The 16,807-nt window shown below is 34.0% G+C and overlaps 1 protein-coding gene across 1 annotated transcript; it reads left to right on the top strand.

Annotated features, from left to right (window-relative positions):
* The first annotated feature begins 3,706 nt into the window (after window positions 1-3,706).
* LOC129880415 (actin-related protein 3) lies at window positions 3,707-12,194 on the top strand. The gene is made up of 9 exons (XM_055954441.1): window positions 3,707-4,174; window positions 4,264-4,726; window positions 8,036-8,182; window positions 9,142-9,234; window positions 9,520-9,639; window positions 10,190-10,300; window positions 11,053-11,178; window positions 11,280-11,378; window positions 11,493-12,194. Exons 1-9 carry the CDS (start codon window positions 4,125-4,127, stop codon window positions 11,571-11,573), a joined length of 1,290 nt encoding a protein of 429 aa, XP_055810416.1. The 5' UTR covers window positions 3,707-4,124; the 3' UTR covers window positions 11,574-12,194.
* The last annotated feature ends 4,613 nt before the right edge of the window (window positions 12,195-16,807 follow it).

Genomic DNA, 16,807 nt, shown 5'->3' with positions numbered 1-16,807 from the left:
CAGTATGTTCACACAAGTAATGAGGAATATATCAAGTCAAACAATCCAAAATCATAATTAGACTATCAAAGTATTTCATCAAATACACATAGATATCAAGATCAAGGCATGTCATACTTGAATTAATACAATAGCACATATCATCTTTTATTCACCCCATCAATCAATTTAGATTAGTTCATATCATAATTCAATCAGTAACCTCATCCCCGTTACTCCCCAATACACACAATAAGGGAAAATTTAGGATTTTATAAGATTCACGGAGTTTTAAGAGTCCACTTGCCTTAGCCAATCACGATCAATAAATCCATGTGAGCCTTTCCTTTTCGAATATACTCCAAATCATCACAATCTATTCAATAATGGTTCATAATCAAAAGCTGAGTCCAATGACATCAAAAATGTAAAATTCGGGAAAAGGGGTCAAACTGTCTCAAATATCCGACTTCGGATATTGGGTCTAACTCTGAAATTCTTTGGATGAAATCATTCCTTATAGTATTATAAACTCATTGGTTTAAACCATTTTGAAAAATAAGCTCAAATCAGATCAAAAGCGTCATTTAAATAATTTTTTCATGTTCTTGAAGAAATCTCATTTCACCACTTCAAATCACCAATTTTCAAGTTAAAATCCACAATTAAGCAATGACTTACGAAGATTATGGGTTGAAATCACTTACCCAGTAGGTTTGCCACGCAAAATCTCTTGAAAATCGCCTACCCAAGCTTTCCAAGTTTAAAAATGGTGAAAATTGCATAAACCCTGACCAAAACCCCTAAGATGTCTCTTAGTGATAAGGGTCCGCTAAAGCAAACCCTCGCTTTCGCGACCACTTGGTCGCTTTTGCGACCTCCACACCCTCTCTATAGTGACCTTCTGTCGCTTTCGAAGCGTCTTTTTTGCGACGTCGCTTTAGCGACCATGTCTCTTAAGCGAACCCTGCAAAAACGGCAAACCTGTTGCAAAAGGGGAGTTGCTTTAACGACATACCACTCGCTAAAGCGAAGCCTGTACTAGATCACAACAAAATCCCAAAAACACCATCTCAAAGTCTCTGAATGACTCTCGAGATTCGATCAGAATCTCATATACACAAACCATATATGAACCCTACCAAATTCAACGTTCTAGACTCAATAAAATCATCGAAGTTTGATTTTGAGGTGTCTTTGGCTCAGAACTCGATAAGTCGCAACCAAAATAATCTCAAACCTCAAAAAGTCTAAAAAGAACTCGGTACCTCCAAAAATTCAACCAAAGCCACCCTTAGACTCAAAATCATCCCCCAAATCTAACAGAGTCATTGGAATTTGATTCCGAGCATCGAATCTCTAAATGTTGACCAAAGTCAACCCTATAATCAAAATTTCAAGAATTAACAACTCAAGACCTCAATTCTTTGTTACAACTCCAAAAATGATTCCATCAACTCTCCTAGACCAATTTCAATATTTCGAAGCTACTAGAATCAATGAAATTTTGTTCTGAGACTCGTAGCTCTGGTTGGTCTCAATTACCTCTTTTGAACACTTAAAGCCTTTTAAAACTCAAAAAATTTCAAAACTCATCATTTTCACATAAATTTCACGAAATTAACTTCAAATACTGATCAAATATGACTCGAAAAAATTATCAGGAGGGGTAAAATGGTTATTTTATAAAAATTATCAAATATGACCTTCAGGGTCATTGCACATACTGCCTACTTGCTGAGAAAATCCCACAGCAAGTACAAGAGTTGTTGAAGCAGACTGCCTATCTATTTAGGATTCAACAATCTCACCTGCAAATTTTTGAGAACTGAAGCATTCATTAAGAAGACTGTTCAACATCAACATTACATATAAATTAAAAAAAAGTTCATTAACAATAAATACTAGTTAAGATATCAAATCTATTCCAATGGACCATTTCACTTCGAGCATGTTGTTCTTTTATGTCCAACCATTTTGCATACGTAACATTTATTTTTCTTTGTTGAAAATGATTCTCCGATTTCTTTTTGTCTCTTCTTGGTCCTTCTTCCCACCTTGCGTGACTCAAAATGTGGAGGATGTATTTCCCTCTCTAAGAATTCCATAGGAATTTCTCAAGCATCTTTGGGTGGCACAGATTTAATTTCCTCTAAATATGCAAAAATGTATGTTTCCACCTTGTAATATGGAGATGAGTACTCATAAATGCATCTTTCATAATCATCACCATATTGACATGGTAGTGTTGCCATAGCATGTGGACATGATATTTTGTCAAGGTCAAAGACTCTACAGGTGCAAGATATGCATCGTCAATTGACTGTTGCAACTACATTGTGATCGGTGACAATATACTCGCAGTTTACAGTTTGATGAACCAATAGCTTGTTCCCCAAATTAACATTTTTATAATTTTTCATTCCATCTTAGGAACAAAAATAGTTGATGCATTGATAAACATGTTATGCTTCTCATAAAATTTTTCTTTATATCTTTGATTTATTTCATCAAAAAGAGCAGTAATAAGATATTCTCTTTCATCAAGAAATATTGCGTTAATCGACTCACCAATGTTTGACGTCATAATTTTGTATCTATAAAAATAAAAATAAAAATTATTAATAAAATTAAAATTACTGAAAAATATTATACAAAGCAGCAGTTTCAACAATTGTTGTATTTGTTTAACAATTGTTGCACTTGTTTCATGCACCTAATGTCGTAGTTACTGTAATTATTGCAAATTCAATATATATTTTTAACTCTATTGATGGAGTTAAAAATAAGTACCTATATTATGATTCAAATAAATTTGGTCATAATTTTTTTTTGATTCTGCCTGCAGTTTATTCAGTAATTGCTGAAAAATTGATGCAACAGTTGCTTTATATGTTTCAGCGATTGTTGTATCTATTTTAATTATTGATGCAACAATTGTTGAAAAAATATCAGCAATTACTGCATTAATTGTTGTAGCACATGAAGCATCTAAAATAACAATTGTCGAACATGTTTCAATTTTTGGTATCTGTGTTTAGTTATTGATACATCAACAATTGTTGAATATGTTTTAGCAACTGACAAACAATAAGCAACAATTAGTGCAATAACTGCTAAAATAAATGCAATAATTGTTGTAACATATACAATAATTGCATCTTTTTCATCATTTGCTACATTTGATTCAGTTGCTCATGAAACAGTTGCTGGAACATATGCAACAGTTGCTGAAACGATGCAGTAGTGACTGAAAAAATAGAAAAAAACTCAAATGAGCAATAGACACAAAACAATAATTTTTACTTACCAAAATTATCGAAAATCACCCCTCAAGCAATGCCCAATCTACAACAACGCAATTTAGTTTCAAACTAAAATACTTTAAAATAATTTTTAAATTAAAAAAAAAGAGAGAAAAAGAAAGAGGTGATCTACTCTCTCTTCTTTCCAGCACAATAATACCAACAATACCATACAAGGAGGAAGAAGTAGTAATAGTAGAAGAAGAAGAAGAAGAAGAAGAGCAGAAAAACGTGCGAAATGTGGTGGTAGTTAAAAAAAAAGCGATACTTTTTAGATCATTAGGGTTTTATGAGAATATTAGGTCAAAGTGTAAGAAACAAAACTTGAAGACTTATTGAAAAAATATCAAAATTCGTTAATTACTAATCATAAAATTGTTACGAACGCTCAAATTTTAAAACTCATTGTCATTCTTTTTAAATTTAATACTTTTCTATCGCTCTTAATTAAATGTCCCAGAAAGTTGATCCTATTTGGGAGATGACCCGCGGTACCACAGCCGACCAGACACACATAACGTCGGGGGGTCTGAAAGCTGAATTGTTTGATTGCTAAGAAACGAATCCAAAACACCGAATAGACAGTGAGAGCAAAGCTATAATTGAGTAGAGACTATAATGATGTTTGATGAATGTTCCTAATTAAGTCACTTTACTGCTACTTCAATTCTTGTCACCTTTCTCATTGAAATGGATGGATTATATCTTTCACCCACCTCCATTATCATCTTCTTTTTAGTATTACATTTGACGTCCTCTTTTCATCAACCCCCTTCTTTGTTTCAACGACCATGATCTTCCCCCTTAAACCTCTCATTGGATCCACCTTCTCTCTTTCTAATGGACCCTGCTACCTCTCGCCCTGCTCTAGTCATCGATAATGGAACTGGGTTATGCTCTAAATCACTATCTTCTTGTTTTGGTTCTTGCTCACTAATGTTTGATGAATTGCCTCAATGATATTGATTTATGTTTTCAGGTATTCTAAATTGGGTTTTGCTGGAAATGTTGAGCCAAGTTTTATTCTACCGACAGTGGTTGCCCTTAACGACTCATTTGTGAATCAGACTCGAGCCACGACTAAGAACAGCAACTGGCTAGCTCAGCACAGTGCAGGGGTTATGGCGGATCTGGATTTCTTTATTGGGGAAGAGGCATTGACTAGATCTAAATCTAGTAACACTTATAATCTTAGTTATCCTATTAAACATGGTCAGGTTGATGATTGGGATGCCATGGAGCGTTTCTGGCAGCAGTGTATATTTAATTACCTTCGTTGTGACCCTGAGGATCACTATTTTCTATTGACTGAAAGCCCCATGACTGCACCAGAAAGTCGAGAATATACCGGTGAGATTATGTTTGAGACTTTCAATATACCGGGGCTTTATATTGCTGTGCAGCCGGTGCTTGCTTTGGCAGCTGGGTACACAACATCTAAGGTTGGTAGCCTGTGTGTTTGAAAGTTTCTGCTATTAATATGTTTAGTATATATTTCCACATATGTAATACTTTGGTTGCAGGGCACCGTATCCAACCAAAATAACCGTGTTCTATAAGCTTATAGTTTTTTCAAGTAATTTGGATCTTTTAATTTGTTAGGGTCATAAGAAGGAGCTGTTTGTGTTGTAGGTGATAAACATTGGATCTGTATTTGTATATTAGGAACACTCATGACTGGCCTTGCTTCATTTTGAAAAGAGTAATATATGCAGCTGTGTCTGTGCTTTATTACCATAAGTTTGTTATGTTTCTGAAATTTAGACTTATTTTAGCTAAAGAGTAGCTTGATAACAGAGTAAGTGTGACAGACCAGGAAACTCTCTCTCTTTCTCAGGTGAGATTTGTTTTATGGCCAATGACAAATATTCTCTTACGTATATTGTCATTTTCATGGGAAATCAGTAAATAAAACACAAGAGATCTTTGTAGGTAGGGTCAATTTATTCTATTCAAATTGTAATTGGTCATAGACTCTTAGGAAATCATTTCCTTCTTTATTAGTCATAACAATTGGTTCCTTGTAGGTGCCAATTTTCTTTGGTCAGTTAAACAAAATAAGATCACAAGTTGGTATAATTGAAATATAGTATGGCAGCTCTTATTTGCACTTTATCCGGAAAATGATACAATTAGTAGTCGACTGGTAGGCTGATCTATGCTTACATACAACATTATTGATTGGTTATGATACAGAATGTTATAGATTCTGACTTAGGTTGACTTTTACCGAATATCTCTTCCTCTGTTGTTGGGTGAAGTTTAGCGGCCAAGATTGATGGTTATCTCTTACTTTCAGTATGAGTGTTTGCATTTTATTAATCTCATTTAGTGCAAGTAAAATTAGAGTGGTTCAGATAAAGCTCGTGAAACATGCCAAGGTCCTACTCATCCATGAGGGTTGTGCCAATGCTCTAAAATGCAGATGAAACTTACTTATATTTAAGATAATAGCCTTAGAGTGCACCATGTTTTATATTTTGCTTTTTTGGGCATTCTACCCATTTAACTTATTTTCATGGAATTTAGATCATTTGCTTTGGGATAACAAGGAGTTGTGCCTGCTATAAATTTTCCCTAGGAAGATTGGGCAAGAACTTTAAAAGCAAGTTGTATATGCTATATATATGGATACCAAACACGTCATGAAAACAATTAAAAACCAAAGAATCAAGACGTGGGGAAGGGATTACAAAAGAACTAGAAAAAAGAAGAAGAAAACAAATGGAGAGTTAAGAGCTTCTGGTCAGCACAATCTTGGAGCTGTTTAATTTATAGATTTTGCCTTTCTGACAAAAGTATTACTGAGCAATGCTTGTAGGCAGGAAGTGACCAATTGAGCCTTGAGGAACTTGAGGAACAGAAGAAAAAGAACTAAAGGAAAGTAAACTAAAAAAAAAAGAAGATGAAAAGAGTAGATCTATGGGTTGGGGAAATGGAGAGGGAAAGAAGCAAGATAGAAGGGGGAAAATTCAGGATATATTTTTGGTAAGATGACTAATGCCAAAAATATAAACCCTGGTCAATTAAGTTCAAGGAAAAGGTAAGGTAGTGAAAGAATTCAACTATTTTTTATTAGGGATGTTGTTGGTTTGGTTTGTCCGGTTCATTTTAGAAATTTATATTATATCAATTTTTCGGTTACTCTATCGTATATTACTAAAATTAGACTTTTTGAAAGTGTGTCCCTATCATCTCAATTTCTCTTTGATATCGATACGAACCTGTTTATTTTCGGTATTTTATTTTTAAAAGTCAAGTAAAAGTTACCTTATCAAAAACAAAACGTCAAGTAAAGTCACATTGTTATTAGGTTGTCTCATTTGTTATGTAAAATAATAACAAGCTTTAATGTTGAGTACATTTTTACTACAAGAGCTTGTACATATGCAATGCCCTTGTAAGTTTTTGATTTACAGGACAAAGATTACAATAATGCAAGATGTGCACTCCCAATACACTCTTTACCTAAACAAAATATTGTTTCACCTTAATACAATTATTGAGTTGCTAACTGAAAGTTTGTAGTTCAAAAGACATAAAATCCAAAAGAATAACATGTACCATTACTTAGACTTTATGGAACAGAAATATAGACCTGATATTTGATTCAAAAATCACAAAAAATGAGGAGGGGAAAACATATCTTGATGGCTTGCTTCTAAAGATTGCCGGAATCAACATCAACAACAACATACATAGTATGTCCCATAAGTGGGGTTTGGGGAGGGTAGAGAGACTTGATATTTGATTCAAAGTTCACAAAAAATGAGGAGGGGAAAACATATCTTGATGGCTTGCTTCTAAAGATTGCCGGAATCAACATCAACAACAACATACCTAGTGTGTCCCATAAGTGTGGTTTGGGGAGGATAGAGTGTACGCAGACCTTAACCCTACCTTGTGTGAGGTAGAGAGGTTGTTTCCGATAGATCATCCTCAAAAAACCGTTTTAAAAATAGGTTTGAAAAATACAAGAGTAAAAGAAGCTCTAATGAAAATACTTAGAAAAGGGAAGTATTGACAACAAAAATAGTAAGATTATCGGAATCACTTTAGCTTTAATAGTAGTAGAGTATGTTTGAGTGTTACTTGTAGCAATTTCCATCCGAATCCATACCCAGGACCATGGCAAAAACATATAATATTTCATTATTTTTAAATTCAGTATACGAAATAAAAAAAACCTACTCCAATTAATCGACACGGTTATAGATTTATATCGAAACCTATGGTTTTAAACAAATAATCAGTTTGATAAGGTTTTGTTCTGTTGGTTTTCAGAGAAGCATTGATTCCCCTATCTTTATAATAAAAGGATCTGGTTGTGTGGTTGAAATCATCACTTTTTCAATGAGATATTATCGTGATTTTTAAACCAAAAATGATACATATATTAGGATGTGGAAAGAATTCCCATAATATCATAACCAGAAACGAGTTTTGCAATAGTCATCGTCCAATTCTTAAGGAGGACCATCAATATTAGCATTATGAAATGAATACTATAAAGGCCCTAGCAAGCTCGTATCACATCTTGAGTTAGACCCTAGGTATTCTATTTTCCCTCTTTTTTGAGCTATGAAGAGAAACTGCTATATTTTTGGCCCCATTCTGTTGTTGGTACATCCATTACTTGCTTGTTTGATACGTATATATTTATTTTTTCGTCTATTTCCTGACTGGCCTTCTATTAGATCTGCATAAATTTTTTCGATGTATTAATCAGATATTTCTTGTCCTTTTTTTAGTGTGAGATGACTGGAGTTGTAGTGGATATTGGAGATGGTGCTACTCATGTTGTACCTGTTGCTGACGGTTATGTTATCGGGAGCAGCATTAAGTCAATCCCCATTGCTGGAAGAGATGTTACACTCTTCATTCAACAGCTCATGAGGGTCTGTACGACATCTCTCAGAATTGGTTGAAAAAAAAATGTGTTGTTTCTGTTCATTCAACTCTTCCCCTATTTTGTTTCCTATCTAGTAGACAAATAGAACTTATTAAAAATTGAATCAAGTCTGACGAATGAAATAGAATTCTGATATCCTGACATTTGGTGTTCCCTTGTTATGATAAAATAAATTGGAGTTCAAAGAGGATCCAATATATTGAAAAAACAAGATTATTTAATTAAAAATAAAGATATGGAAACTATATACTATATAATAATTGCAACCTCTAGGAATGACTATGCTCTTTAACTGTAGAAGGGGGAAATATATTCCATAGTGTGCAAGCTCCTCTAGTTGTAGTGGTTATGGTGAGAGTAGCAATACCTAGGTTCAATATTTTGTTCATTACATGATGATATCTCACTTATTTCAAAAAAAAAACAGATGTTGCGCATTACTTGAGGACAGGATAGCTGTTCTCTGTTTTTTCCCTCTTTGTATACAGTTTCTTGGTGATGGATCAGAGCATTCTTTGCCTGAAAAATGTAACTGCGTTTACAGCATTGTTCTTTTATGCAAGTTCAAAATTTAAGTTTGGGAGAGTGCCTTGTTAGTTTCTGTAGCAAGCATCATCTTGGAAAATTTGTAGAAAGATCATCCTTCGTCAGCAGTTCCCAATTAATTCTCTATTGCTAAACCTACAACATATTTTCACATTGATTGATTTACGCTATGGATCTGTTTTTATTTCTTTAGAGTTTTGATTTGAAAATCGGGTTTGCTAGTGATTCCCTACGTGCTTCACTCGTGGGAAATCATTTTAAAGCTTGTGCAATTGGCTTTATTGGGTTCCCGCATGCAGATGTGTTTTGAGGTCTCTGTTTGAATTTTGAAATTTTTAAAAGGTGCGTGTTAGCAAGTCAGCTCTTAGTGTTCAATCTAATCTATTTGATTCAATGTAGGAAAGGGGGGAGCACGTTCCACCCGAGGATTCCTTTGAAATAGCCCGGAAAGTGAAGGAAATGTATTGTTACACTTGTTCAGACATTGTCAAGGTATGATTTGATCGTAACATTGTCTGGTTTACAGCTAGTGGAAAGTGGAAAAAGAGCTTTGAATAAGAGGAAAAATAAAAGTTTGAAGTTCTTTGTGATAGTCCCTACTCTGCATGTTGTTCTTCCATCCTGCTCTTGAGTTGAAGAATCTGTTCTACGTTTCTGAGAATGAGGAGCAACTAATTATGTCCAAGATTTAAGCTGCTTATCATCCTCTTCTTTTATCTGAGAATTGAAATTAGCAGGATCACTTGTGATTTATTTTGTTGCTGCAAATGATTTCAGGAGTTTAATAAGCATGACAAAGAGCCAGGGAAGTACATAAAACATTGGAGAGGTACAAAACCAAAGACAGGAGCACCTTATTCATGTGATGTTGGCTATGAACGGTTTCTTGGTCCCGAGGTCTACTCTGCACTTCAAGTCTCTAATGATTCCAAGCTCCAAGGTCTTCTTGCAGCTTGTTTTAAGCGGACAAATCATGTAGTTGTAGACATTGCCCCACTTATTCACAGATGCACACCTCAGATTCTGCTGATTTGCTGCATGGCAGAATGAACTCTAAAAGCTCTAATAATCAACATAAAAGGGTAGCTCGATGCACTAAGCTTCCAGTGTGCACGGGGTCTGGGGAAGGGCCGGACCATATAATCAACAGTCATAGCTAAATAAGAAAACTAAGATTATAGAGGTGATGCATTATTGCCCCACTTATTCACAGATGTACACCTCAGATACTGCTGATTTGCTGCATGACAGAATGAACTCTAAAAGCTCTAATAATCAACATAAAAGGGTAGCTCGATGCACTAAGCTTCCAGTGTGCGGGGTCTGGGGAAGGGCCGGACCATATAATCAACAGTCATAGCTAAATAAGAAAACAAAGATTGTCGAGGTGATGCATTATCGCTAGGTTGTGTGAACACCTTTCTGATTTGAAAGCTGGTTTTTGCAGGTTTTCTTCAATCCGGAAATATATAACAGTGATTTTACAACCCCTCTACCTGATGTGATAGACAAATGTATTCGGTCTGCACCTATAGACACGAGAAGAGCTTTATATAAGGTAAAGTTATTTTGTTGATTAACTATATAAGATTTCTGTTAATCAAGTGATAAAGCATTTTGCTAAGTTGCTCGGACTCAGGTGCGGGTGTCCGAGACGGATGCAAAGCCGAGAGTCGGATTCGGCATAATCTAAATTTTAAGATTCGGGGATACTAATCCGAGTATGGATACGGGTGCGGGGATTCGGCTAAAATATTCAATATTATAAAAATATAGTTATAAAGATAAATATATTCTTCCCCTCAGAAAAGATAGAGAAAGTCATTCAAGACCTTCAACCAACTTTCCTTACAGACCATTGTTACTGTCTACCATAAGTCGGAACACAACCGCTTGAATATTTAGCATCTTTGTTTGGCTTGAAACATGAAGCTACGAATATTGACCAAGAGGAAAAGTATCTTGGTCAAAGTATTTGATGTGGGTTGGCCGCATCCCTCATCCCGCACCCGCACCCCCCGCACCTGCACCCTCACCCGTATGATGTATCTAATGTAGGTTGCCCATGGACTCTTGGTCAAAGTATCTGATGTGGGTTGACCGAATCCTACACGTATCCTGCACCCGCACCTGTCTCGTGTCGACACGGGTGTGGCAGTAAATATGAAGAGTCTTGCGCAACTTAGGCATTTTGTGACCAGTAGAAAAGTCTCCCTTATATGGTTGAGCTAAAAGTCATGATCTTGATATCACATTCTTTGAAATTTCCTTCGAATGTATATGTAATATTATGCCCTTGTAAAATACTAGAATATTGTTTTATCTGGAGGATCCACCATGTTCAAAGACTTCCATAGAAGATTGCAACGAGATATCAAGAAGATTGTGGATGCTCGTGTTCTTGCATCAGATGCTCGGTTAGGTGGAAATGTAAAAGTAAGCATGTGTGCTTTAATTTATATCTGCATTAGCTAATGAATGAAGCTCTGGTCTATGGTACTTAAAGATGCTCGCCTGTTAAAAACATATTCACCCAGGCACAACCAGTTGAAGTGAATGTGGTGAGCCATCCTATTCAGAGATATGCAGTTTGGTTTGGAGGATCTGTACTTGCTTCTACTCCTGAATTTTTTGCAGTAAGTTAATCATTTGATTTCTGTTGCTTGTGGTTTTATAACTGCAACTGAAGTTACTCTTTGTAAGTGGCTGCTATGTGAAGTCTGACCTATTTAGTTGTTTCCTTATATTAGGCTTGCCATACAAAGGCTGAATACGAGGAATATGGAGCTAGCATATGTCGCACAAACCCTGTATTTAAGGGAATGTACTGATACTAACTCAATTGCAGTGAAGGCATTTCTCACGTCATGTTCTCCTCCCAAAATCCTGATCCTTGCCCTACTTCTCAGCTTTGGTTTGAAATCCTACATCTATGAGGATGGTGTATGTTAACAGGTTGTTAGAGGCAGTGTATTGTAGATTTCAATCATTGAACTGTGAGAAAACAAGATTCTTGTATTCATTCTTTCAATAGGGAGCACATCTGTCCTGCGCCTGCAGGATATGGTTGTGTCCCCTTGGCAGGGCTGGTTGGCACTTCAATTGCAGATAAGTTTCACCGAACAATTGAACATTACCTGAGCTGAATGTCATTTTCTTAGTGTTCAGTTGAGTCTGAGGGTTACAAGTATACTTAGTTAAAAAGGAAAGATAATAAGCTGTCATAGGATTTGGTGTAGTCCTTTTAGGTTGTTGGGGTTTGATTAGAGGATTGTAGGTTCATTTATATTCTTTCTTTTTTTCTGCTTTAATTGAAAATCTGAAAGTTATAGCTACATTTGTACATTATTCTCACTATTGGGGAACCCTTTTATTCTTTTCCACGAATAATGTATCCTAAATCAGAGTTTGTCCGGATGAAGATAAATATGCAGTGTTTGCTTTTGGTCATAGATTTTGCATTTTGTTTACGGACTATACTGGCCACTGGGTATATTGTTTACTACATAATTTCATGTGGAATATTTTTGTTGCTGTTTGTATTTCTGTAACTTAAACAGAATTACAATTGAGTTTCCATTGGCAGTGCCAGGAAAATTACATTGTTACAGCACTATTATTGACCTTTCATTCTTTAAAATCAGTATGTAGAGGCATCCACAGGACACTTTGGAAGAAGCATCTATCTTTATGTCTCTTTTCACAAAAGGACGCAGATTGAGAAATAGGAAACTAATTTTCTGAGCACATTGGGTTTATAGCTTTCCATATAGTAATTGATTATTTTGCATTGGACGTTCTTGGTCATAGTGTAGGGAGGGACTTAAAAATGTCACCTTGAATCTCAATCCAAGCTAATTAAAAAAAAAAATAGACTCTTCTCCACACACGTTCCTTTGACAACACAATTCGCCACGGCAACAAGATAGGACAAGAGTCTACATCGGAAACCTCGATTCTCTAGATTCTGTTGGTCGTGATTAATGGAAATTAAAATTATTGGTACCCTATGTTTATGAATGTTAAATTGGGGTCCATAGGGATTGACCATAGAGGGTTAAAACTTCGGAAAAAGGGTCAAAAATAATTTTAAACTATCTGAAAAAATTTAAATATATTCCTTATCCAAGCTAAAAATACTCCTCAATTCACCTTTTGATTCATTTTTACCCTTAAAATTAACAATTTTTTATTTTTTAATTATTACGTGGCATTTTTCTGTTGGATAAATTTAAATTCCAATTCATTTTTTTCCTCCGATCTGCCCGATCCATATCCATAACCTCATCCCCAAACCCAATTAAAAAGACCTATTAGAAATAAAAATGATCATCTCTTTTCTTCTTCCCTCTTTTCATCTTCAACAATTTTAAGACCAATTTCATCCAATGCAACCCGATATTTATAATCTCAGTAAACGTTGGAAGAGTTCCATCTAGTAAATAGATATGTCGTTTCTTGAAATCTCTCTCCTGATCAAGATCGTAGGGTAACATGTAAAAAATCGTAATATCTTAACAGCGGGAATCAAGATTTTGTTGTTCTATTGACTGGAAGCCGCTCCGTTGAACATCAACTAGCAAAGTAGATGGGATTGAACACAACTGTACCCTATAGAGTTTGGTTTGCAGGACAACATGTAAAAAAATTGAATTTGGTCCATTCTGTGAAATGACAATAAAATTTTAATATTATTTTCATGAAGAAACACAATTTCTCTTCTTTCTTTTTTTACATCGTGTTTTAGGTTGGTGGATGGACTCAAGTGTATGATAATATCCTTTCATTTGAAACCAATTTGCAACCATTAGAGGTGCTGCTCATGAAGCTCCTTTCTCTCAGCCAGAGAGATCACTTGTTCTGTTCAAGTCATTTCTTCAAGGCAAGGCATTCAAATCTGAGCATTTGGGTGAAAAGAAAAGAGAGAAGAAGAAAAGAGGCATTAGGATTAAGGAAGAGAGAGATGATCATTTTTATTTCTAATGGGTCTTTTTAATTGGGTTTGGGCATAGGATATGGGTCGGAGCCGGTAGGAGAAAAAAGATGGGTTGGAATTTAAATTTGTCCAACAGAAAGATGTCACATAATAATTAATAATAATAATAATTAAAAAATAAAATATTGTTAATTTTAGAGGTAAAAATGAATCAAAAAGATGAACTGAGGGATATTTTTAATCTAAAACATGAATAATGATATATTTAAATCATTTTGAATAGTTCAAAAATATTTTTAGCCTTTTTCCATTAAAACTTTTGTAAGACATTCTTTTTGCCTAGTTTTGGACTTTGGAGAGCTAAGTGATTTGATAGTATTGTGGTAGAAGATAGTATTATCTAGTAGAATAACTAAGGCGGCCCAGATTAACACCTCTATAAGTAAGAAGCTCCATAAATACAGTGGTTGAGATTTGAATTTTCAATTTTCAATTAAATTTTGAATTCTCATAATCATTAAATCAACTTTTAATTTTATATTTAGGAGGTTCAAAATTATATATGTATACAATTTTTTTAAAAATACTTTATATATACCATGTAACTTTTTGTGAGGGATTTCACGTTAACTCCTCACTATCCTCTAAATCCGTCCTTGCACTCGATCCGCTCTTCCACTCGATGAATAATTTATATTTTGGAGTCCCACCCTAAGTCAGGTTTTCAGTGCTCGCATTGAAGCTCCGTTTCCACTCTAGAGCTTGAACCTAAGACCTTGATAGGGTGGAGTAATTTTACTATTGCACAGCATTTTGGATTCTTGTACGTCGGAAGACTATTTCCTAAAAGCCTGTCTATATAGTGAAGAGTTATTGACCGATAATTATATTAAATGTATTATTAAGCCGAAGTAGTTCAATCGAAATTGTGCATTTTTTTACAACTTCAATGTGTTTTACTCTTCTTTAAATTAAGTCATTTTTTTAGAATATACAAAAATTGTAGGAAGTACGTTTCGGGGTTAATATGTGTTGACTGTTATATGATGGATTAGATAAAATATCTCACTTCACGTCTCCCTTTTTTAAAAACTCATAGGAGGGTAGATTATGTATATGATTATTTTTTTTAAATAATAATTAAAAAATCGATTTCAAATCCACCATCCTATGTATTATGGTGGTTATGGTGGGGGGCAGCCTACTGTTTTAGCCACAAACCATTGGAAGGAGTTGGGTGGAAGCATTTTCCCAGCAAACAAGCATGGTCAATTGGAGTCACTGTCTCCAGCAATTTGATGTTTTATGCAGAGGTTAAGTCTGCCTAGCCATTATAATTTTAACCAGATTGCTAGTGGTATTTTAACTATTTGTCTTTTCTTAGGCCCCGTTTAATCCCAAGTTTCTAAATATTTTTGACAAGTTATTTTTAGGAGAAATTTTGGTGAAATTGTGCGTTTGGTCCCAAGTTTTTTCAAGTTTTGATGAAATTTCAAAAAATATTATTTTATACCCGTAAGTTCTAAAAATTATTAAAAATACCTATAAGTTTGCGTTGTCATTTTATAATGAACATGTTCCGTTAAAAAAAGCTTATAACATAATTAATAACAATCAACAACAACAAAATAACATTATAGGCAAGAGCAATACATTAAACGGATTAAAAACAAATTATTATTTTTTCAAATCTTGTCACTCAAACTATACCAAACTATTCTTTTATAAAATCTTGGTTGATCATATATTAATGGAGTAAATTGGTAGATAAATATTTAGTTGGAATTAATAAATGATTGGTGTTTTTATAAAATATAAAAATTTTGGGTTATTTTTAATTTTTTAAAACTTTCTAAGTTCCCAAGTTCTACTTTTTTTTTTTAGAACTTGGGAACTTGGGGATTTTGCCAAAAATATTTGTCAAGTAATGACAAATTGTATGGACAAACAGAAGTTTCCAAATATTTTTCAAGTTTTTCTCAAAAACTACTTGGGACCAAACGCTACCTTACTCTCTCTAGTCAATACTTAGGGCTGAGCATAAAATACCGAAAACTGAATTACCGAACCGAATCGGCTATTTCGGTATTTCGGTATTCGGTAATTCGATTCGGTATTCGGTACTGAAATATAAAATTCGATATTTCGGTTTCGTTATTCAGTATTTCAGTTTCGGTATTCGAGAAATACCGAATACCAATTTTGTTTTTTTATTTTTATTTTTATTAATACAAAAAAACTGGAATTTTTTTTTACCAAAAAGAGAAGAGTTTAGTAAGAGGAAACTATCCCATTTTTTCATTTTCCTTACCATTTCCATTTCAACTTTCTCACGTTTACAGCATATTATATGCACACTTTCAAACACGTACATTATGGATAACTGCTAAAATTTAAATTCTGTACATGTAAAAATTATAAATTCTAATTTTAAATTTATGCAATTGGTTAAGAATTCTAATTTCACTTTGCATGATTCACCACGTCAGTTATCTACATAAACTATTTGGTAGTTACTTTGAAAATGAAAGATTCCAACTCTTTCATATCTTTGCAGGAACTAATTAATAATTAGTGCAGTGATGTAGAATTTTTGTATAATTCAAAGAAAAACATATGTATAAAAATTATGTGTGATATATTAGAGATTTTTGTTTTAATTTTTTTTCATTATTTTTATTACATGATAATATTTTTTTTATTTTGTATCTATTCATAAATTATTTTCTTTTTGTTTACGATGTATCATTTCTCCTCCGTAAAATGTGGCTTCAGGGCAATTTTGGTTTTGATATTCGGTAAGTTAAAATGCATATATTACTTAATTATGATGTAGTAATAAAAATATAAGTTAAGATATGTATTCTTTAAGTTAATGTAAATATTAAATGCAGATAAATTTTTATTGTACATTAACTATTAAAAAAATATGGTATTACCGAATACCGTACCGAACCGAAGTTTGATTTACCGATTACCGAATTACCGAATCAAAGTTTGAAAGTTCGGTATTTGGTATATACTTTGAATTACCGATTACCGAATTACCGAATCCGAACTTTGAAAATACCGAACCGAATACCGAACGCCCATCCCTATCAATACTAATTGAATTTTGAGTCTTTTTTT

This window comes from Solanum dulcamara, chromosome 2 (genome assembly GCF_947179165.1).
Source record: "Solanum dulcamara chromosome 2, daSolDulc1.2, whole genome shotgun sequence".
Taxonomy (NCBI): domain Eukaryota; kingdom Viridiplantae; phylum Streptophyta; class Magnoliopsida; order Solanales; family Solanaceae; genus Solanum; species Solanum dulcamara.
Note: the sequence above shows the minus strand (reverse complement) of the source record. Positions and strands in the feature narration are given on the sequence as shown.